This window comes from Vespa velutina, chromosome 21 (assembly GCF_912470025.1).
Source record: "Vespa velutina chromosome 21, iVesVel2.1, whole genome shotgun sequence".
NCBI lineage: Eukaryota > Metazoa > Arthropoda > Insecta > Hymenoptera > Vespidae > Vespa > Vespa velutina.
The window spans coordinates 3,469,200-3,494,200 of record NC_062208.1 but is presented as its reverse complement, the minus strand read 5'-3'; the positions used below and the strand labels follow the sequence as shown (position 1 = coordinate 3,494,200).

The 25,001-nt window shown below is 34.9% G+C and overlaps 2 protein-coding genes across 8 annotated transcripts; one reads left to right on the top strand and one right to left on the bottom strand.

The window, feature by feature from the left end:
• Window positions 1-231: 231 nt before the first annotated feature.
• Window positions 232-22,525, bottom strand: LOC124956315 (ankyrin repeat and BTB/POZ domain-containing protein BTBD11). Of its 5 annotated transcripts, none has more exons than XM_047511963.1 (13): window positions 21,890-22,525; window positions 14,100-14,338; window positions 6,440-6,644; window positions 5,817-6,062; window positions 5,070-5,549; window positions 4,383-4,713; window positions 3,600-4,119; window positions 2,664-3,386; window positions 2,297-2,565; window positions 2,011-2,216; window positions 1,649-1,942; window positions 1,392-1,574; window positions 232-1,308 (listed from the first exon to the last, which is right to left on the bottom strand). In XM_047511963.1, exons 2-13 carry the CDS (start codon window positions 14,303-14,305, stop codon window positions 1,102-1,104), a joined length of 3,870 nt encoding a protein of 1,289 aa, XP_047367919.1. In that variant the 5' UTR covers window positions 14,306-14,338; window positions 21,890-22,525; the 3' UTR covers window positions 232-1,101. The 5 variants fall into 5 exon arrangements, with proteins under 5 accessions (XP_047367919.1, XP_047367920.1, XP_047367918.1 ...); XM_047511964.1 differs by lacking the exon at window positions 21,890-22,525 and adding an exon at window positions 19,244-19,408; XM_047511962.1 differs by lacking the exons at window positions 14,100-14,338; window positions 21,890-22,525 and adding an exon at window positions 8,338-12,426 and having other exon boundaries at window positions 3,600-3,802; window positions 3,884-4,119.
• Window positions 15,324-24,515, top strand: LOC124956322 (ADP-ribosylation factor-like protein 1). Of its 3 annotated transcripts, none has more exons than XM_047511984.1 (5): window positions 15,324-15,502; window positions 23,281-23,380; window positions 23,594-23,710; window positions 23,823-23,934; window positions 24,027-24,515. In XM_047511984.1, the coding sequence occupies exons 2-5, from the start codon at window positions 23,325-23,327 to the stop codon at window positions 24,234-24,236; spliced, it is 495 nt and encodes a 164-aa protein (XP_047367940.1). In that variant the 5' UTR covers window positions 15,324-15,502; window positions 23,281-23,324; the 3' UTR covers window positions 24,237-24,515. The 3 variants fall into 3 exon arrangements, with proteins under 3 accessions (XP_047367940.1, XP_047367939.1, XP_047367938.1); XM_047511983.1 differs by lacking the exon at window positions 15,324-15,502 and adding an exon at window positions 22,938-23,210; XM_047511982.1 differs by lacking the exon at window positions 15,324-15,502 and adding an exon at window positions 22,940-23,139.
• Window positions 24,516-25,001: the final 486 nt, after the last annotated feature.

Genomic DNA, 25,001 nt, shown 5'->3' with positions numbered 1-25,001 from the left:
TTCAATTAGATAACTTTATGTTTGCTGGTTTTGTACAGTGCTTAAGATATATCAAACATACACACACACACACACACCACACACAGACCACACACACATGCGCGCGCGCGCGCGCGTACATATATTCAGACTAATGTTAACTCAAGAAAATCGTAACTCATTATTTTTTTTCCTTTTTTTTTTTAAATTCAATTTCGAGTTATACATTGAGAGAAAGAGAATACAAGAAGATTTTGAATTTATTGAATGTTATGTATTTATCATATATAAGGCTATAGAATCAATTATGGTTGATTGAGATAGTCCCTTTTTGAAAATCAACTTGATTCATATATAATTATATTATAGGCATTCCACAATCCAAAAATCCAGCAATTACATTATCATTAGGATTATAATCTACATATTGTACATATAGATATTCATTGACATTCTAAATAAATAGCACTTTAACAATGATAACATTTGTTGTTTATTTTCGTTTTATGTCAATTTAATTAAATTTTTATTTTTCAATAAGTATTTACTTTAACAAACATAAGATAAGAATCTTAATATTTATATCATTTATACAAGTATATAATATGTTATTTATCTCGAGTAAATCTTATTATTTTATAACATTTTATTAAATAATATTTGCAATCAGTGTTTAATAATTTTTCTTTTTAGAAAATAAATATATTAATGAAAAATGTATTATAAATGTCGTACAGTAAGTAGCGACGCAAATACAGGAACTTTCGTCTTGGATTGTTAACAAAATATTATTGTTAAAAAATAAATTAAAAATATAATCAATGTCAATTTCAACTTTTTAAATGTAAAATTTAATTGCTTAATCGATAAATGCAGTTTAACTTCGTTCGATCTGTTTGTTTATCAATTGTTGAAAACATTGTTCTATTTTTTACGTGATATATACATATAATATACATTTCAAGTAATTAATATTTAAAATTATATATATGATATCGTAATTACAATATGTTTATAAGAGTTATTTGAATGAATCTAATTTTTTTTTTCTTTTTTTTTTTTTCTTTTAATTGCTACTTACGTTACTTTCCCGTGCATTTTGCTTGGCGAATTAAAAACGTTCTACGTTTTAATTTTATTTTGTTGTTGAGATCTTCTTGCCTTTATCCTTGCTTGCAGAGTAAGTAAAAGGCCTGCTAGAACATCGTGATTTGGTAATTTTTTAGCAAACAATAAACGTTTAACGGAGTCATCATAAGTTAACAGTGCAACCATATTTTGCAATAAAAATCCTTGACAATATTCTAAGAGTTGTGCCGCATTATAAACCTGCAAACAATCGATTGTAATTGTATAGTTTAATTAATGTATTTCCTTTTTATGATATCAACAATGTTTAATAATACGTATACCTTGGCATGAATGTACATAGAAACAATATTATCTAAATCGACCATTGCTGAACATTGAGCCTCGCAATATCTTAATAAACCATCAAGTTGAAAGAAATTAGCAGCTGCCATTAATTCTAAAACATCACTCTGATTAACTTCCAAAGTTGCGCATCCCCCGTGATAAAGAAATTCCATGACCATCTGTAACATCAACGGCGACAATATTAATTATTTAACAAGTATGTTTATGCGATAAAAAATAATCGTTTACTTACTTGGAAGATGTGATATCTAATATCATTGATTTGTACGATAGGAGGATTGCCCTCACATAATTTTGAACTTAACATATTCCTAAATCTTGGAGATGATGTTACCAGAACGATTTTATGCCCATAAAAGACCCTGCCTTCGACTCTAAATTGTACGTCACTTAGTTCAGGATTGTTAACAAATTTTGGATCGATTCTTGAGCCACTTGATAGTGTGGTATCTCTGATAGGTTTGATTGGTTCCCAACCAAAACATGTGCAAAAGATATCAGCAAGTAGAAGCGTTGTTCCTTCCTTCTATAAATATGAGAGTTTCAATAATTAATATTCTTTGCTGTTGCTGATAATTTTATTTTTGAATATACCTTGCTATAACGAAATATGTTGAACAAAAGTGGTAAACATTCTTGTACGAATTGCGTTGAGTAATCATCAGGACAAACTTGTAGAAAATCTTGAAGCAATTGATCTATGACCGAATCTATTCTCATTTCATGAGCAGTGGCAAGACTGTGCATCCAACAATGTAACGTCCATCCTACTTTTAGCCCACGAAGTTCCATAGTAATGTCTAGGATAACGAAGAATAATGTTTATTTGTCACTTATCATATTGTCTATGCTCTAGTAAAGAACATTCGTTTGTTTTTACCTAAATGATTGCTTTCAGCACTATGATACATTGCTTCCTGAAGTGCCTTCGTTTGTAATTTGTTAAACACTGGTTCTTTACCCTCTCTGTGACCACTTTTACCATCTACTGTTTGTTGCTGAGGATTGGTACTAGCATTACCTTCCGCTAGTATCTCCTCCAAAGATAAGATTTCTTTTTCTCCACGTTTTGCTGAGAAGTTCAATGGATGAGATAGTAACTGATGAAGACAATTTCTTTGACCGTGCGCCGTTGCCACCGATACTGCACTGTGATAAAAGCTATTTGTAGTCATATCTCATAGCCAATAGATTAAAAATTTCCGTCGTATCAAACGTAATTTTATGAGAGTTTAGAAAGCTCTTACCTGTAGCAACCTCGTTGAGCTGAACCAGTATAGGAAAACGAGTCTTTTATCAAGGTAGACAAGAACGGTTGTGCACTATGAGCTAAGAGCAAAGCAACCATCTCGTTGTTGCCTGATGCAGTAGCAGCTTGTAACGGGGTAACAGTACACTTATCTTCACTGACTTTTGCACCACCCTCTACAGCTGCTCCTTTCTCCAGCAACATTCTAGCGATATTACAATGACCTAGCAAAGCTGTATAGGTCAGGGCAGTCCAATGTTGCGTTTCAGCATTGAATCCAGTTTGAACGTAATATGCGTTACTCGAGTTACCGCAAGGAGTACCGCCTGGTGACGGAGCTGAACCATTTTTGCTTGGTGTTGTTATCACCGATTGATTAACAGGACTTCTAACGATAGCTGTACTCGTAGAACTGGATACTTTCGATGGGCTGCCAGACGATTGACTAGTACTTGGAGGTGGACTCTCGATATTTAAATCTGCCCCAGCATCTAACAAAGCTGCTACAGCTTGCTCGTCACCATTGATACAGGCCAACATCAATGCGGTAAAACCACTATCGTTGACGGTGTTGATTTTCGTCGATGGTAACAATGGCATCGCCTGTGCTATGAGCTCCTCTCGACCACTGGTTAACATCTTGAAAGCCATGTCCGTGGTCAAGAGACGAACGTACTCGGAGTCGTCGATACGTTTCGAGCAAACTGTGATTTCCTCGGAACTGAAGTTTTTTAATTATCGTCGATGAGGAATATTAAACTCTTTCTTCATATTTCAATATAATAATTCGAAGGAAGTTCGCCTATATGTCTAAATTTTTAATTCACAAATATCCTATGTATATTTGCATCTATGGTAGTTTCAAAAAAAAAAAATAAAAAAAAAAAAAAAAGAAAAAGAAGAAGAAGAAGAAGAAGAAGAAAAAAAAACTTACCATATCGGTCTAACCGGACAGTCGACGCCAGGTAAAAGCAATCTTGCGGCTTGATTAATGTCATCCTGATCGACGGCAAGAGCATGTCGATGCTCGGCATGAGCTGCTGCTATACGTAACCACTCGATCAAAGGTGGAAGAACGACATAGGCTCTCTCGTAAGCTAACTCTTGTATTCCTGAACCTCTCTCGCCATGTTCAAGCTGAAAAGACGAATGATCATCGTCATAGCAATTTATTATCGTCAGGTTCAAAGGATCTTTATAATAGAAAAATTTACGTACTTGTGAACATCTCATGTAATAGAACAAAGCATTCAAAGCTTTTGCTGTTAAAGGTACTGGACATCTTCCAGACTGAGCTACCTTCGATATAAGCTCGATCAATTCGGACATTGAACCAACACAAGTTGTTAGAAAGGAAGGCTCGAGCGTGGATCCTATCGCTTCTTTACCACTTCTAGAAGAGGATGAAGAATTCAGTGAGCTCACGCTAGCCCAACGTGGCATTGCGAGGGCACCTAAGATAGGAAAAGATTATTACTATTATTGTTACTATTATTATTATTATTATTATTATAATATTACATATTATTTCATATATTATTTATATCATTTGGATTGATCTTAATAATCTCATAATAATTATTACTATATAATTCTACATTTGTTAGACTCAAACAAATAATATAGTCCTAATCTTCACAGAGAAATAAACAAATACATAAAGTACTTATAACAAATAGTAAAAATTTGAACATCATCTTTTAACAATTTATTATACCAGATGCAATACGGCCAGCATTAAGATGAGCATAAGGTTGAAGTAGACCCCACAAGTCACCACTGTTTGCTATTACGTGTTCTAACATCGTAGCAGTTAGAGTCGTGTGTGGTTCTGTCGGCATACACTGCAACAAAATCTCTTCCAAGAGATTTTCGATGCCTGCCGTTAGGTATACTGCAGCATACTCGTGCACCATTCTTCCAAGCCTAACGTCCGACATCCAACGGAGAAATCGACCAACAGGTAATTGCAGTCCAGACCGAGATGCCTTCGATTGCTTCAACTGATCGCCGGACACAGCAAACATAGCGGCTGCTCGTAGACAAGCCTATGAAGAATGTGAGATTTATGTTACACATGGAAGAGTTATGATCAGTTTATTTTAAACTTCGCGTTATATTTTCACGAACGATCCATATATAAATATAAAAGATGAATCATCAAAGATTGATCACTTTTATATAAAAAGTAAAAAAGAAAAAAAAAAAAAGAACAATTAACAAAGTCACATGATTTTTAACACGATTATTACCTGATATAATCCTGAAAGGAATCTTGCAATCAGAGAATATACCCAGACATGTCAATGATTGGAGTTTAATTTCAATATGTAAATGGAAAATTTTATATATATATATATATATATATATATATATATATATATATATATGTATATATATATACCTTTGTACAAGAATCTGCTAAAGCTGGACAAAGAACGATCTTAAATGCACTGTAGACTTCATGTTTGCTACAAAGACCAATAGGCTTAGCCAATCGTTGAGTTTCACGGCTGATCCTGACTAAGGCTCGTTGAAGTAAGTAAGAAAGTCTAGGAATGGTCTCCATTGAAACTTGTTCCATGTGTTCTCTCGTACGACCATTCTGTAATACTCGTAATACATCATGATGAGTCCATGGTAGTTGCTGCAACTCAACCAGTCTATTATGAGAGTCAACCCAAACGAATTCGTCAGCACTGGTGACGTTAGTGTTGATCGTTTCTAAACTACTATGTCTCATCAGTCTTCTAACCGCTGGCTCTGAACTCTCCGAACCACTCAACGACGAATACGTCGAGGAAGACTTGTGGGAACGCATGGTTAGTTGCTGAATCGCTAATTTTATGTCCTCCAGACCAGAACCCGACCATGGTACCTGTAGCTGTAAAGAGGTCGTTGAACGTACGTAATACGAATCTCCCTAAAGGGAGAAGAACATGCGAGGAGAGATATGGACCAATCATTATCGTATCGAAACAAGACGATTCTAACTTATAACAACGTTAGAAAAGGAACTTTTATATCGTTAAGATTAATTTAAAAATATATTCTAGACGAACAGTATGATATAGTAAATATTCCAACTAAAAATGTTAATGTTTCGTGAATGAAAGGAAAAGAAAAAAAAATGAGAAAAAAGATGGGAAACCTTAGCAGGAGTAGCTCGATGTCTGTTACGATTCTGTCCTGATCTGCTTCTACCATTTCTTTGGGTAACCGAAGCTGATAGTCGATCATCTTCTGGTACAGAGTTCAGTTGCTGAGGACTATGCGACCTGTGATGACGATGAGGCGGAGAACTGCTGCTTGTATGACCACCGGTATCCGACATGCTTGCGTGCCCGGACGATCGATTCTCGTCGGAGGAGCTATTACCAGCGCATTCTGGTCGCCTCTACAAAAGTCGTTCGTCTTTTACAACCGACCGCCATGATTTGTTAGCCGTGGTTACGTTCAACAACGACTTTGGACTAAACACCGACCGTCCTATTCGCCATTATGAAGAAGAGAAGCAAAATCAAATGACGATGATATTTTCAATGATTTTTACGTTTTAAACGATCGTAAAGGTAAAGCTATTATTAGTGTCTTGTCATGTGCATTTCAACAATGATTTATTAGACGTTTATGTTACACACAAGTTAAGCAAATCTAAGTGGGTTCTTTTTTATGTTATTTTTATTTTTTTTAATGTTATTTTAGACAATGTAACATAGATATATAAGAAAAATAATATTATTAAATAATATATTAAAAATATAGGGACGATACCTGAAGTACTCGGAGCTCGTGCAAGCTGAGATGGTGATGCTGCGAGGGATGAGGATGTTGAGGGGTCGGAGTAGGCGCAACGCTATCCGTATCCCTCTCCGCGACCATGTGAACCATATTGTGGACGCCACTTTTCGACTGATTTTCTGTAAAGTCCTTTGTATATGGGGGACAGTATACTTCACGTCCACTACCACCACCAGGACTATTAAAGGAACATAATAATAATCTGTGTTATTATTACCTCGACAAGTAGAACGAATAAATAATTTTAATTTATAAGAATTTCTTTTTATATTACGTTGGGTATATGTCCTATAAAAGGGTGTTTCAAGGAATTAGGTAAAAATATATCAAGTTCTTTTCTTTTTCTCTTTCTTTTTTTTTATCATACACGCGCATATTTTAAAGTTTTCTGTAGTATTTAATTTTAAACACCCTATATATTAAGGAAAGTTCAGAATCCGACGGAAGAACGAGGAATATGCGGGCCCGTGGAATAACGGCGATAAATAATTGATATTTGATACCCCATGAAGGAGGACAGCTCGTTAATTACCGTCTGGACCAGTCGACGATTCGTTTTCGAATTGCCTCGCATTAAATTTCTATCTTAACAAGAGGGGGAAGAAGAGGAACAAGAAAAAGAAGAGGAAGAAGAAGAAAGGGAGAAAGAGAGAGTTAGTGCTTAGAACTAACATAGTTAGGAATACAGGAATGTCTTTTCTTCTTCGTTCGTCTTCTATAAATAAAATTATGTGTATATATATATATATATATATATATATATATATATATATATTTTTTTTTTTCTTTTTTCAAGAATTACCTTCAAAAATAGCTTACAACAGATTTGATTTATTCGTGAAAGATGCTAGGAGATAAGATGCTGGACCACGAAAGTATGCATCTGATCGTTGGAAATATAAAAGATCGTTTTAGAGATAACATCTTTTACATGATTTCTATTCTTCTTCTTTCTTTTTTTTTTTTTTCTTCTTTTTATTTTCATAAATATACATATTTATTCCCGAGCAAGTTTCTAATCAGGTTCTAATCTATTTCACGATCGCGTAGGAGTGGAATAGCTAGTTCAGATAAAAAAATTACTTTCTCCATGATGAGAAAAAGTAGCGTGTGAGTATGCTCGAATAAGACGAGTTTGAAGAATGAACGAGTTCGGTAAGGTAAATGAACCGAGACGACATCGTGGAAATACTACAAAATTGAATAATTTCATGTAAGATTCAAGAAAATTCTTTCGTGGTTAATATTTTCATTAATGAAATTCAATTAAAACGGTAAATCTTATGGAAGAGAAATAATAGAAATTCAAAGATGCATCATTAAGGGCGATGTACATCTTGTGGAATAATTCTTAGAAGTTTAAATAAAGACTCGATTATGTTAGAACTCGAGGCAATAAACGAGTAGAGAGAACGAATGCGATATCATTTTCTAAGAATCTTGAAATATCTCGTAATTGATTCGAGAGAGACGTTGAATAGTCGAATAGTTCGGATGCTGTCGATCTTACAGTTACCCGTCCTTTACAACAGGACACATTACTATGAATTATAGATACTTGAGATTAATTATTTCTAAATGGAACGTCGATACGCTTGCGATATTACTTATGTCGCAATGATCTTCGTTCAATTCTACTGATTAGAACTAAGGAACTGTTTATGCATCGTTAACTATCGTCAAAGTCGAACTAAAAATGAGAGTTAGAAATTTTTCGACAAAATATTTTAGAATGAATTTCATTGATTATTGATTAAAAGAGAAAAACAAAGAATGTCCGAAAGTAAACAAGAGGATTTCATGAGCGTAAGAATATCAAGAACAAGATTACTCCGAAGAAACGATTTGTCTTGAACTCGATCGTGATTTACCCCCTAAGGCGCCATTGCTGAACGAAACTCCAGTCAGCCTTGAACCCAGTGGTGTCCCCGGGCAAGGACCAATAATCCTCGATCTGGCTTTCGTCCTCCTCGATCCTCAATACGTCTTCTCTACTAGGAGTGAAGTTTACAACGATCTCATGACTTTTCTTAACGTTATCTAACGTTGAGTTTTCATCTCTTTCGATATTTCTGAAAGGAATCTCATCCTGATGAGATTCTGTAGAATCCTTTTTCTCTTTTTCCCTTTGACTGGTGTCACCAAAATAAATCACTGTTTTATGAGGAACATCAATAGTCCTCATTGATTTCGAGCCAACTCCAATGACGATTTCAGTTTTGTCGAATCTCCTTCGAGTAGGATCCTCCAAGGTCGATGTTTTTTCATATTCACTAGTTTCTTGCCATTCTCGTGTTGGTTCACGGCTAATGAACGTCACTGGACGACGTAGAATAAAGTTGGCACCGTCTACCATAGGCTGTTGAACTTCCACCGTAGTGCTCATCTCGTAGTCCTTCAGTTCACGACAGAGTAGACATGTACAGTCCTTGTTGGAACAGGATCCTCGTCTTGTATATGAGGAGGATGATGAGGAAGACAAGGATGATGATGGTCGCATGTCATTTGTTCTTCATCTTCCTTTTTCTCGTATACTTTCTTTTCAAATTGTCAAGGCGATTAAAACTTATTTCCTCCTTCTCCTCCTCTTCTGTTTTTTTCTTTTCTTTTTTTTTTTTTTTTTTTTTTTTTTTTTTTTATTAACTACGAACTTTCCTAAATATCCATATTTTTCTCATGAACGATCACAACGACGAAAACTCATTCCTTCTTTACTTTGATTTATCCTTTGTTATCATTATCATGTGTTGGGGATCGATGAATGAAATCACTTATCTCACGTTACTATCTGAACCTTTTGCACGTCACCCACTGGAAGGTCTTAAAACAAAACGAAAGAGCGCTAACGAGCTCCTATATTTTTTTGTTTTGTTTTTTCTTTCTTTCCTATTTTCTACAAAACCTCAGTGAGATCCGTGCTCGTTAGAACCACGAACGAAAAGGGGGAAAGCATCTTCTCTCGATAGGATCGTTCGAAGAGCAAGCTCGCGTTATCCGAGTCATCGGTTCGGTTTCGATGTAAACAGATGACTGAGCAGACTCGACGTGCAGGCTTCCTGTGCATCAGCAGGTGAAACGCGTGCACTTCCTTCGGAGAGACCACAGCTTGTCCCTCTCTTTCTCTTTCTTTCTTTCTTTCTTTCTTTCTTTCTTTCTTTATTTATTTCTTTCACGTCACTGATACTTCTCTTTCTTCCTTTCTTCCTTCATGCATGCCACGAGTTGGAACCCGTATGTTAAAGGAAACGTTTTACGTTAATCGTGGGAATATCTTTCTTTTTTCTTCGACAAGAAAGTGTAATATTTTCTTCAATGATCATTCACTTGAAGAATTAAAAGCCAACTCGATAAATCTGTTCATTATCGATAAAGTCTGAATATTTCTTATAAATGCCTTGTCATCGACTCGATTTCCATGGGGCAAGGTGATCGCGTGTCTCCTCTGTGGTCTATTCTCTATTTCTATCTATTTCTCTTTCTCTATCTCTCTCCCTCTCCCTCTTTTTCCCTTTCTCTCTATCTTGTTGGCGTTTTCTCTTTCTCCAGTTTCACGTTGCCTTCGTTCGATTTTATTTCCTCTTTCCCTCGATCCTCCGAGAAGACTTCTCGAAAAGAATGAAAAGGAAAAGGAAAAGAAGAACAAAAATGGGAGGAAAAAATATAAAAAGGAAAAAGAAGGAAAAAACAGATATAAAAAAGAAAAAGAAATGACTCCGTAGAGAACGGAAAAAGAGTCACGTGAAACGTGACTTCGATCCTCCTTTCAGAGTTCGTGCCTTGTTTCACGATAATCTCTATCTTCTTGATACTTGTATATCCCTTTTTAGTTAGAGCTAGAGTATACACACACTCCGTGAAGAACGTAAGTATACGTATGACTACTCTCTCTCTACGAAAATCCGAGCACGAGTTGAGGTCGCTACTAGCAAACTGTTATATCAACTAGTAGCTGCTAGCTGCTTTTAGAGATAGAGAGAGAGAGAGAGAGAGACAGATAGATAGATAGATAGATAAAGAGAGAGAGAGAGAGAGAGAGAGAGAGAAAGAGAGAGAGAGAGAGAGAGAGACAGATAGATAGAGAAAGAGAATGGTACCCAACCATGCGATTTGGGGGAGAACTTCCGGTGACCATCCTACTTCCTTACGTCTGCTTTACTTACGAATCACAACGCCCTCTTGATCGCCATCCGTGACGATCTTATGTCCAACCTTCTTTTCTTTTCTTCATTTTTTTTTCTCTTTCCATTGTCGTCATTACGTTTTCTTTCTTAACCGAGCAAGACACCCTCGTGTCTACTTTCCTTCCTGTGGGTTTTGATATTGTATGCGTATGTACGTATATATAACTTTAGAGAAACTCGATCGAAAAATATCAATCGTAGGAACTTTTAATCCATGCAAATTAAGATCATTAAATCCAAATTCATATAATTCATTTAGAATGATCAAATATGAGATTCATTACAGAGTAAATTAGAGATCAATATGTCAAACTTGTAAAGATCTTGCACAGGGAAACCCTCCGAAAAGGACAATGACCTTTGATAAGAAGAGAAAGAGAGAGAAAGAGAGAGAGAGAGAGATCTTTAAAACTCCCGTACCTTACCTTATTCTTCTTTACCGTAATAAAAATTCTTCTAACCGTAATAAAAATATTTAAGGGTTTCTTGGAAGAAAGTAATCGAAAAAGTACAAATGTGACGCAACATTGTACTAGCCGATGTTAACGCGGGAAAATTTGAAAGTAACTTGTTAAGAGATTAATTTAATACTTTTCCTCATGATTTGGCCTATTTTCTATGTTAAACCGGTATTAACGATCTGGTCCAAGAAACTATGTATTTCCTCTGACGTTTCAAAGCTGCCGTCGTTAGTCGTAAAACCAGTCATGTTATACGTATACCTTATCTTCGTTTTAATATGTTCCTCACAAGTGCCGGTTGGCCGACATTTTTCCAAGAGAATATTGATACTTGACGCAATCTCTATCTACTCTTTTCTCTCTTTCTCTCTCTTGATCCGCTTTATAACAGTGTTTCAAATACCTCGAGATCTCAGCTCGTTTCTTTGGTATAGCGGTGCTTAATTGAAAGTTCCAAGAGGATAGGATGAAAATTGCACTTATCGGGGTGCAGCTACTCCAATTTTTACAATAACACGTTCCATATACTTTTTTTTATCGGCGAAAAACCAAGAGAAACTATAATTTAAATGAAGATTGATAAAAGAAGTATTTATTTCAATCGATCATTCATAAATGAAAAGAAAATTATCGAAGGAACCTTTTAATCTCTAACGTCTATGTCCTACTACATGTACCTCGCCTTTTACGAGAAAGGCTTTTGGAGGAAGACTTCAAGGCAGACATTGTCCGTGTTCACTTAGGCGAAACTCCGGTGTCAAGGGCGACAACGCTTACAGCGAAGACATTAAATTGATTAACGAACCGTGTCTTTACGGTAATGAAGCGACAATATAATCGAAAGTTTTTTCTTTCTTTCTATCTTTCTTTCTTTCCTTCTTTCTTTCTTTATCTACCAGATCATTCACAGTTTTCATTGTTGAGATATATTAACATTTTAATACGATTACAAATCACTCGTTTATGCGAAAACAAACAATACTGCTTTTTAGTCTTTTTTTTTTTTTTTTTTTTATTTATTACTAAATAGATTACGATTAAGATTAAGGTGAAAATGCAAGTAAAAAAATAGCGAAAATTAACGAGATGATACGTCCCTGACCTAGCAAGATGCAAAAGTGAGATATACATTGCGACGACAGGTAGGAGGAAACAACGATGAAAGGAAGAAAGGGGAGCATTGCTATGAATTGTCTTTTCACTATGTCGAGCCATCGTTCTTTTTCATTCCCAAGCTAATTAACTATGTATTTTTAATTGTTCATCGTCAGCTTTTACTTCTCACATATATACAATTTCTCAAAACAAACGAATATTTTATCATAGAAATCCTGAATTGTGATGGTACTATAAAAAATCGAACAAAAAAAAAACGATGACAATCATAGTAAATTCAATAAAATCTATGAAAAATAATAATTATTTTGGAAATTGATTAAAAAAAAAAAAAAAAAAAAAAAAAAAAAAAAAAAATAAAGAAAAGAAAAAAAATTCATACAAGTGGTAGTAGAATTAACTGAAGGAGATGAATGAAGATTCTTTCTTTTTTCTTTTTTTTTAATTTTCCTATCGAAAGAAAATAGATTTAGATCGAATAAGGAGAGAGGTTGAAGACGTCACGTCCCTGACCTACCAGTGATTTAACGCGTGCAGATCGGTGCTAGTAAAAGCCAGTTTAAGATCAACGTAGTGGTATAAAGAAAAGGAGGAAAGAAAGGATGACTCCTAAGACCATTAACCTAAATATTTTAGCTTGTGTTTAGCTAGGCATCATCATCATCATCATCATCATCATCATCATCATCATCATCATCATCATCATCATCATCATCATTTTCTTCTTCTTTTTCTTATCCTTCTTCCTCTTCTCTCACACGCGTCATTATCTCGATCGTTTCGTTCTCAGATGATAACCTTCCCACTTTTTCTTCGAACATTTCCCACTTTCGGATAACCAATTAAACTCAAACTCTCTTTTCGCACGATCGCTAATTCCCTCCTAACAATCCTCATAGACCAATTTCTATTTCATCCTAATTCGCCGTCAGTTAAGTTACTTCTTTAACAAACGACTTATTCTCTTCCACTACCTCACGTATCTCTCTTTTTTCTTTTTCACACGATTCTCGAGGAGAAAACGAATTCCAAGCGATCGGAAGAAGTCGAAGGGAAGTTACTTCGTGAGAAAATTTCATTGTGATCGCTTTCAAATCGATCTTTTTTTTTTTCTTTTTTTTTTTTCCCTTAAGGAAAATCAAAAGTTACGAATGGAGTTCCTTTTACAATCAAGCAAGAAACCTGAAAACTCGAATGTTAAGGCATATTTCTTCGTTATTCTATAATGATCCTTTAAATTTACTGCAAAAGATCAATTACAAAAAATATAATGCCGAAGCATTATATCTTTATTTATTTATTTATTTTTTTTCTAGTTGGTATAAATTTTAACAAGTTCCCTTTGTCGCAAATTATTCACCTTTGTGTTTGAAATAGCAAACGTGTTTTTAAGGAGACAAATAAACACATAAATCTTTCATAGGAAGATAATTATGCGAATTTCAAATGCGATCACATGGACTTGCCTGGCAACGAGTCAACGAGCCCAAAAACTCAGGCCCTCCTGAACGAACCAGTCATAAGGATAAGCATTAAGGAATGCGCAGACGTAATCTTCGACGAGAAAACGTCTGATAATCGTGAAAGGTGGTCTCGCTCGACGACTAAGAGCTGACGTCTTTCTTATAAGCCGCTTAAAAGGCCATGAGGAGCCTTTTGACTCGTCTTTCTTTGCGTTTAACATGCGAAAACTTGAACGTTGAAATGTTTCTTCGAATAATCTCGACTACCTAAATTTTACAAGTATAAATATAAATATGTAGCAATAAATTTTTTGTTTCTTATCATTTAGAAACATTCTCATCATATTTCATATATTAATAATATCGAATGAAAATATTAATGTAAGTATTATATTAATATAAAGAAACTCACCGTCTTGGTTTTGGTCTAAGTATCTCGTGACCAGAATCGGATATACAAATACTCAAACTCAAAGGTCCACCATAATGTTCAGGAGGTGTTGCATTGGCCTGAACGTTTTGTTGTTGAGGAGCGGAGATCCCAGTTGAAGCAGAAGTACCGCTCAAAAACAAAGGTTGCTGAGAGCAACCATCTATCGTTGGATGTTCCAAATTCATCCTGCATTCGGGTCCTTACTCGTGTCGAAGGACCTGTACATTTTTATCAATTTTTATTTATCTTCTTCACACTGAATATTTCTCCTTTCTTTTTTTTCTTTTTCTTTTTTTTTTTTTTTTTTTTTTCAAATAAAACACAAAACACACGCCTATGTCATTTACATGATTTATAGATCATTGTATATTTCTTTTTTATTTCATTTTTATAGAAATAATAGGACATGCATAATCGTCTAATTAATTGGTATTGTCAAAGAAAGGAAAAGTCGCTTCTCATTAAATCTTTATCTATCGCCAAGTTAACTTCCGAGACGAATGAAAATCGTTCGAAAGAAAGTAATTACTGTAATACTTTCTCGAAGGTCATTAACGATCGCTTGGATAATTACCGGTGTAATTAGCACCACTATACTATCTTTGCCACGAGAGGAATAATTGCTTCACTGATACCTCGTTCTAGTGGAAGTTAGACATTATCCCTACTTATTTAATTATTTTATTTTTCTCGAAAAATATACGAATGATATCATTCGTATTAGAAAATGGAACTCTTTCGAGAGAGAAAAAAATATATTGTAATTAATAATTCTTATTAAGTTAAGAATTTTGTGATTTACTAGCCTTGTAATTATTTTAATTAACTCTTGGATATAGCCTGTAATTTGGAAGGAATTCGTTGAGTCTTCATCGTGTATATATATATATATATATATATGTATGTATGTATATAAAAAGTATGTAACAAAAAATAAAATCTTACGGTACTTATGAATTCAAAATAAAAAAAAAATAAGTAAATAAATAAAAATAAAAAGAAGCAAAGAAAATAAAAAATGAGTTTCTTTATATATACATATATACGATATATATATTAGAACGGCCTCATTTGTTCTATCTTTTCTTTATCATTTCAAGTATAGGTAAGGTAAAACGATAAATTGCTTCAACGTAGAAGGGGTAAAGATAAGCTCTCAAGAGAAATAACGTTTCTTCTCGTAGAAGAAGCAATCCCATAATTCACGAGTCGACAGGAGGAGAGTCGTTCGTTCGTTCGGTCGATCACACGAATCGTTTGGCCGATGCGTGGGTGTTGAACACAAGTCGAAGGACAATTTTTGCATCGTCGAAAGAAGGAAGAGGAGAGGACACGTTGCAAGAGCCGCTGAACTTGGAACAACGAAAGCGTTGACCGCAACGGTATTTCGAGCATGTTTTATACGACTTAATGCTATACATTCAATTCACACGATCACGTTCTCCAAGTTTAGTTTCTTTTTCTTCTCAATTCTTTGAAAATGATCATTGAAAATGATCTACTATACCATTATAGGTCGATCAATTTGTTGTTTTGTTAAATGTTAATATGCTTTCTCTTCTTCATTGAGAAAGTCGATCATCCTATCGTTCTATTAAAGATTTTCTATCTTTATTTTGTCAAGAAATTATTAGAAAGATTCATGATGAAAGTATCTTTGAATGTTAATTATATGAAATAACGACATGCATATATAAAGAAAAACAGAAACCACTGCATCACTTTAAAGATATATATATATATATATATATATATATACACGTGAGTGCGTGCGTGTGTGTGCGCGTGTGCATGCGTGCATGCGTGTATATGTAACTTTGACTGCAGTCTTTGCTTGCAATTTTGTTAAATTGCATCGTTTTACTTGTTGCAGAGACGAAAAAATAAAAGTTGGGGTTTGGGGTTGGGGTTGGGGAACCGTTTGGTGTACGAACGTACCGAGAAATATTTCAACATGTTCTGGTTCTCGCTTATATACGAAGGAAGAAGGGACTCTTCTTTCTTTATCTCTCTCTCTCTCTCTCTCTCTCTCTCTCTCTCTGTCTCTCTTTTTCTCTCGTTCTACGCATACACCGTGTTTGTGCATCGCTCGTGTTGCTCGCTTTGACGGGCTCTCGTATGCAATTATTCTGCCTGGCTTCCAAAGTGCTTCCTTAAGCGTTCGGTTCTCTCCCTCAGTCTCCTCAACCCCACCTTCTCCTCCTCCTCCCCCTCCTTCTCATCCTCACCCCCAATGCCCACTACAAGCTCTTCTCATTCTGCCGGTTCGCAAAGTGGACGATCCTGCTGCTCCGTACGATCCACTTTTCGCGGAATTTTTTAGCGAGGTAGCCTTCGACGAATCTCATCCAAGTCGTTCTCATCATGATCATCCTCGTCGATGGCAATTTTCGAAGAAAATTTTCCATCGATCTCCAGAGAAATTGATATTTAGATCATAGATCTTTTCATTCACGTGAATGAATGATACATTTAACAAAGAAGTGATCTTCTAATTCAAAGAATTATTCTTTCGAAATAAACGTACGGATCCATGAATAAATTTGACGATTACTATCATGTTCGAAACTAAAGGTATAATAACTGATCGTATAATAATAATAAAAAAATATCTTTTCCCGTTCATTTTGTAAAACGAACGATGACATTTCACGCATACTAACTTTCTTGATGATGCATGTGTCAACGTTCCATGCCGTCCAACATCGCATCTTGCGAGGACATTAGCGTGAATCAGGTTTTTCGGGTTCCTCGCGAATACTTTTAGTATACTCACGTATACGATTTAGTTGGCAATCAAACGAGTACCTTCAACTCCGTCCACTTCAATTAATTTATAAAATTATCCGTGACCTAACCGTTCAAACATTTCTCTCTTATCAGATAATGTAGTATTATTGTTAAAATTGCCCGCTAACGTGGCCATCTTATTTTTGTTATACTTAGTACGTATAAAAATGTATTTACATTCAAGTTGATTTCTGATCGATTTAAAATATTCGTTGATCGGATAAAAAGACAAGAAGAAGGCGAGAAGCTTAATAACGGCGAACGATCGAAAAGACTGACTATGCCCGAGGGCAATTCTGGAAGCACGGTAAAATCGTTTAAGCGGAGCGAGTGCACACGGAAATTCGGGTTTGGGTAACTGGTTTACTGTACGAGGTCTTGGAAACTGGTTTAATGTAAACGGACTCGCCAAAAATGGCGTTGTCCCGACTGTATTTAACTGACCTCGGCTGCCCTCACCCTACGTCTGCCTTTCTAACCGATCAAGTGGCATGCGTGCATGATCGTATCGTGGAACGTATAACTATGACTATTTAAATCAACCTACATATGCAGCTGTACGAATTATTTCATTATGTGTGTCAAACTGACCAATGTGAACCAGTTTAAATAAAAGAAAAAGAAGATATCAATTAGAGCCCTTATTAAATGTATCTAAAAGAAAAAAAAAAAAAAAAAAAAAAAAAAAAAAAAAAAGAAGAAAAGAAAAAAATGCATCATCGAATAATTCACTCGATCATAACCGCATTGACATCTTTTGACTGTTTTTATCGATCAAGTTAAAAAAAGAAGAAAAAAGAAGAAAAAAGAAGATTGATCGAGAAGATCGATATAAGGATCAATTAGGAAGCTCGGTTTTCGGATAAAGAAAGAGAGATGATCTCTGGACGTGACGAAGGCTGAGTAAGAGGAGATCCTACGAGTCATATCGCTTAGGATCCCATAAAGAGTGAAACCGGAGACAAGTGCACGGGCTGCTATCGAAGCGACTCTTTCAACGCAAGATTCGAGAGCTGGTATTACAACCGAGCGGTGTTCCACTTCGCGTCAACGTTACGCGGGTTTCTTATTTCTTCTTGGACATATATGTAGATATATATACACATACATATATACATATAAATACGTCTATAGATAGTAGATCCTTCTGTCATCTATTTTATTTTTATATCGAAGTGCAAAAAGTTGCACGTTAACATCAAGAAGATATCAATATTATTCTTATTTCCAAATTGTAAAAACTGAGAGATCCCTTCAAGTGCGGCAGGCAAAAGATAAAAAAAAAAAAGAATAAGAAAAAAAAAAGAAGAAAAAAAAAGAAGAAGAAAAAGAAGTAGAAAATCGTAAGGAAGTTTCTTGACCGTGAGCAGCCTCTCGATTATGGTGTTTGTGTGTGCTTCTGATGAGGATAGATTGCTATAGCTATATTTCGAAAGTCACGTGCTGCGTTGAGGAAGGTTTGGGACCACAGAGTGCAAGCAACAGCAGCAAAAGCAACAACCAAGAGTGGCACGACCGCTCTTCTCATTTTTTCATTCATTTTTTCTCTTAACTTGTCTATCCCGCTAAGAGATCTTTTATTTTTCATCCATTCTATTTAGATAGAAGGAATCAAGAAAATGATCGATAAAAATCATCCTCGGAAAACGAAATAGATCTTATAATAATTGATCTTAATCCTATTACAAAATTGCGATCATTCAGATTGATATAAAATAAACGATTGGAATTCTAACGAATATATCCCAATGAAAATAAAATATGTGAAAATGTAATAACCATTCTAATCGAATCATATATCAGCAATTCGATCTACGGCTACGATAACTATCGATTACTAGAGATTAAAAGGTTGAACGGAAGTTCCGAAGGAGTGGCAAACTTATTGATCGATGATTTAAGCTTATCGATTTTACAAACCTGCAAATTATATACCAATACACAATAATGATGATGATAATAATAATAATAATTAATCGTCGCAACTTCAAAACTATGTATTTTCGATCGAGATCAGATTGATTATAAAGTAAGATCGATTATAAAGTATGTTGATCAGGCATGTGCCATCAGGAACGTTGGTAAACCGTCGAAAGTTTGCGTAGGTGTAAGGTTTAAAAGGGCACTCATGTACAAATCGTGTGGGTGTGAAGAAACATATATATGAGCCTGCCCAGGGCACAGAATATTCTCGACACGGCTCTGGAAGCAAGAGTACTTACATACGGCAGCCCGGCAATGCTATTGCTTTTTACACACGAGCGTAACGTGAATCGTGTGTTATAAAGCGTGTATGTAAAAGTACGTATGTGTTTTCAAGTAAATATATATACACGGAGACAGCAGCAGAGCAGCAGCAGAGCAGGCAGGACAGACATATAAACGCGTATAGGTATTATACATATACGCATTGGTGTCTCATGGCGTACGACGTCAGGCCCGCGGCCACTACATTCCAAGGGCTGCCCAAACTAAACCCTACATCTTATATACTCACTCCCCCTAACCCCTTCCCTCTTTTACTCCTTCCCCACCTACGACCAGGCCCCGGCCTAGCCTCTCTCTCTTTCTTTTATTTTTTTTTTATTTCTTTTTATTTTTTCTTTTCTTTTCTTTTCTTTTTTTTTTTTTTTTACTTTTTTTTATTTCTTTATTTTCCTTTTTTTCTTTTTTTCTATCCCCTCCAACAACTTCGTCTCGACTTCGAAAGACTCGTGTCCCTTCTACCACTAAAGAGATACTCCAGAGAAGGAGAAACGGTAGCTCCTCAAGTACCTCTCTCTCTTTCCTCTCTCTCTCTCTCATCTCTTTCTCTTTTTTTCTCTCTCTCTCTCTCTCTCTCTCTCTTTCCACCGGTAATATCGTAAACGACACCTGGCGAGATCATCTACCCGTGTACACCATCGAATTTTTCGATCAATTTTTTCCCCGTACATCTTGATTCTTTTTGTCGTGATCTCACGTTTTATATTTGATTTGCCTTTTTGTCTTTTTGATCGTGATTCTTTTTGTTACGTTATATACTTATTATATACTTTCTTTGATTCTAAATCTCTTTTCAATTGGGAAATCAAAATGTACGTGTAATTTTGGAGATATCGGAAAATAAAAGAGAAAAAAGGAAAAAAAAAGATAATAAAAAAAGAAAAAAAGAGACAGAAAGATAAACGATTTAAAGGATTCTTCTTACTCGGGCTATATTATATTTTGATATAACGATTCTAATTGTTACATACTCTCGTTTATTTTTATCCAAATTCATTAAAGAATTTCGTGTGTTTGACGATGAGAGACACGGTTAGTTCTATCCGCGTAGGTGGATTAACTCGAATGAATTCTCCTTCCTTCTGCCGTTGTAATCAATTTGACTAATTTAATTTAAGTACGAAACCGGTTTAGTTGGGCCATTTCTCACATTCGTTCAACAGCCACGGGTTCGGACGCGGTACCCTTCTCCTATAGATTTTAACGTTCGTGTCGCTTAATCGGAGGGACCTTCAGAGATAATTTCAATGCAAATCAAATACAAAACGTGAGATCCTTTAAGCGATCGCTATCGGTCATTTAAGAGACCGATTCGATTCTTCTTTCCTTCTCTTTTATTCTTTTTATCCTTACATTGCTCGGCTCTTTAAAATTCATTCTAAACCATTTCAACGTTAATGATTTTCTTTTTAATCCTCGTTAATTATAAATTCCTACCTCCGTGATTTTGTCACATTTAACGGATGCATTTATTATTAAAACTGCATTATCTCGAAATAATCTGATAAAATGCACACATACATATCCACACACATAAATACATATATACATATATATATATATATATATATATATATATATATATATATTTGCATACAAAGGAAAAAAATTACTTAGAGCTCGAAACGCGAGAAGAGGACAAAGGTAACATAAAAAAAAATATATATATATATATATATGTGTATATATAAATTGAAATTCTTTTGTCGTCTTTTCTTCGAGTATAACGGTAAATGATATTTGCACGAAATGATCGAACGTCGTGGATCTTAGCGAGAAATGCATTCTCTCTTACGATCGTCGAAGTCGACAAGGAGGACAATAATGCATCCTCGCGTGTCGTCGTCGAACGAGCGAAAGTCTCTTGGAAGAAGAATCGCTATGTTAGAGTGAGTACTCTTGTGAGTACCATGTTCTCTCTCTTTCTCTCTCTCTCTCTCTCTCTCTCTCTCTTTCCATCTACTGCTCTAACCGGTTAGCAGTAAATCCTTTAGGACGATCCAAATCGTTCTTTCTTGAGATTCGTGTCGACCATTGTGACGTCGAATAAAATAGTGCGAATCGCGCTAATACGATAAGAAAAATTCAATGAAAACAAATACAATGAACAATGTCCTACGCGATATTCATCGTTTCGAAATATAAAAGAAATTCTTATTTATTATTCCACTTTGCGTTTTACTCTATCCGTCGACCTTCGCGTGACTCTATTGAAATTTTTCATTGACTCCATAGCAAGGTCAAAGAAATTATATTATCACGAGTAAAACAGACGTCTACGTTTAACTATATAATTTCTAACAAATAATACGTTTTTAAAAGAACGATACAATGTTATTTGAATAAGAATAAGGAATCCTTTGATACAATGTACTTTGAATAAGGATAAAAAAATTAACATTCTTTCGATAATCGAAATTGACCAAGGATTATCATCGGCGATACGTTCGTAGGAATTTCTGGTTAAGAAAAGAAAGGAAAAAAAGAAAAAGAAAACTTAGTCTCGTAAGACACCGAAGAAAGTGACTCGTGTGCATTCAAACGAGGCTACGAATTTCTATGCACGTTCTCTTCTTCTAAGTGTATAAAAAGATGAGTGAATTGTATGACTTTCGGAATCGTAGTTTAGCCATTGTGCGAGTGGCATTGCACGTTAAAGAATAAACGAAAAAAGAAAAAAAGAAAAGGAGAATTGAATTCTTGTTCCAACTTACCAGAGCAGTATCGATGAGAAGGAACGAATGGAATGAAAGTGGAGACATGTCGAATTCCTTGTTAAATCTAAAGGACACATTCACGAATAAAATCCACATTGACGAGGCAAATCGCCGAAGATCCTTCCTTCGATCTCTCGTTTAACACTCGCATAGTTTCAATGACACGTTTCGATGAATTAGCCTTTAGTGACACAGTAATCGTTTAATTCTTCTTGCAAACTCGTGTCACACTCTTTAACCTATCTTTATCAAATCCTAACGCACACGTGTTCTTCCCATTGGCACAAGATTTACTCGGACGATATCTAATGCGCGTTAACAATAGAAGTCCTTAACGAAGCTGTAAAAAAAAAGGAAAAAAAGAAAAAAAAAAAAAAAGAAAAAAAGAAGAAGAAGCAAAACAGACGGCAGACACAAGAAATATAAAATTTTGTTATTAGGACAACGACTTGACTGGAAGATGTTACGTCTTGATATTATCTAGATTTTTTTAAATTTCCTTTTTATCTCTCGATCGTACCGCCGCGCAAGGACTGCTCGTCTTCGAACGCGTCCAATCGTGTCGCCTCTTTTCGGCAGCTGTCAATTACTAGCAACAGAGGCGCCGCGTCTCTGCAGCATCCCAAGCGGAATCGCTTTCGGTCCAGACTGATTGCGAGTAAGGGAAAAAAAAGGGACAAAAAAAAGTAGTAATGGTCAACGGAAAGACAACCGTGGAAAAGGACGATTGCGCCATGGGCATTTCGGCGGCAAATTCGCCAAACTTCTCATTGAGCGCCGTCGATATTATCGACCTAAGGTAATTTATCATCCTAGAGCATGACTTTATCTGCAAATCGTTAAGGCTATTCAATCATTCTTCTTTTTATAATGATTTACCGCGTAACAATGCGTAATTATTAAACGATTTTGATGAAAAAGGTATAATATTAAGGATAAAGGTTCAAACGAGAATATTCAAGAGAAGAATTCAAATTCTCGCGGGCTATCAGGCATCTGGCGGGAGTTTTTGAAATAACGTCGTTCATCTTGAAAGATTTGTATTCAATGGATTGGTGAAACGCGTGCGCGATGACGTGAGACGAATTTCGTGTGATTTCTCGTGCGAGTCAGCAAGGAAATTGTAACTGTGATAAGTGAGAGGGGTGTGCGCCCCCGGTTACTTGGATACAGTTGTGGTTATCACATTTGACAATAGACCTTAATCGGTGCTGCATGGTTTTGAAAATAACAATTTATCGATATGGGTGAGTTGTGTCATGAATTAAAGTATACGTGTGCGTTTTTCTGGTTGCCTACAGAGCTGGGTACAAACACTGTAAGATTAACATGCGACTTATTTTATCATTCGAATACATATATAAAAGTTTAAATATTTTCTCTTTCAGGAGGGTTGCTAAGTTATTTTCGTAATTTGTTGGGAAGTCGAGAAATGCGGATATTAATTTTAGGGTTGGACGGTGCCGGTAAAACTACGATTTTGTATAGGTTCGTTATTTTTATTTGCATACTGACAGTTCATATTTAATTGATCTACTTAGAATGCCAACGAATTCTAATCATTATTCTATTTATTAATCATTAATTATACTTTTCTTTTGCACCTTTGTGATATGTATGTCTTATCTCTGCTGATAATCATCAATCAATATTTGTTAACTCTTCGTATTCTCACGTATATATTTGACAATCTAATGTTAGATTGCAGGTTGGTGAAGTAGTAACTACGATACCTACTATAGGATTTAATGTAGAACAAGTTACGTATAAGAATTTAAAATTTCAAGTATGGGATCTCGGAGGACAAACTAGTATACGGTAAAGTCTAAGTAAATGATTTATCTAGATAATTCTGAGGTTAAATGAAATTTGAATTTTATCGTTTGTTTGTTATACAAAAAATAAATTGATAAGTCCTGTGTTATTTCAGGCCATATTGGAGGTGTTACTATTCAAATACAGATGCAATAATATATGTGGTTGATTCAGCAGATAGAGATAGAATAGGCATATCAAAGGATGAACTAATATATATGCTAAGGGTAAGAAAAGATATATTTGATATGTCTCAGTAATGTTTTTTGCGCTTAGCATGTGTCCCTTCGTTAATTAAAACGATATTTACTTTATAAAGGAAGAAGAATTACAAGGTGCCATTTTGGTGGTACTGGCAAACAAACAAGACATGGCAGGGTGTTTAAGTGTTGCAGAAGTGCATCAAGCTCTTGGATTGGATGCACTTAAGAATAGAACATTCCAAATATTTAAAACTTCAGCAACAAAGGGAGAAGGTCTGGACCAAGCAATGGATTGGCTGTCAAATGCATTACAGAGTAGAAAATGATCAATATTACATCATCATTTTTCTTACTCAAGCCTTATAAAGAGACTTGTCATATGACTGTCACTTGAAATATCCCATGTAATTGGGAAGCTCATTCTGTTTATTTATTAAAAAATTATTATATTTTAAATACCTTGCATTTTTCGCATACAAAACCATCACAAAACTGACCATACTTTTTATAACACACACACACACACACACATACACAGAGACAGACACACACACAAACAAATATATATATATATATATATATATATATATGTATATATATATATATATATATATATAAAATATATGACATAATAGATGTCAGAAGTTTTATCTTTCTTACAAATCAAGGTAAAAAAAGAAAAATTAATTTTTTCAACGCATACAAATATACCTTTATATTTCAATTATATCATAATTATATAAACATCTCACTTCATCATTATGTGATCGTAGAGAACTGCATACTTTTTCGATAATGACCTACTTCTCCCTATTTAATATTATTTGTAAATGAAAGTTAATATATTGGAACATACTGTCACAAATAAAGACTTAATTTCATATACTAACAGAATGATATGAAGTAATATGATTAATGAAGCTAATTAATGTTTTACATCCACATATGAATAATCATTAATTATAAAGTACCTAATAAGTAAGTTTGCTGAATGTAAAGTGATGAAGTATCTAAGTGGAAATTTAGAATAAAATGAACATGTAAAGACATACCCGTTCAAACAAAATTAAGCATACTATCTTACAAATTGT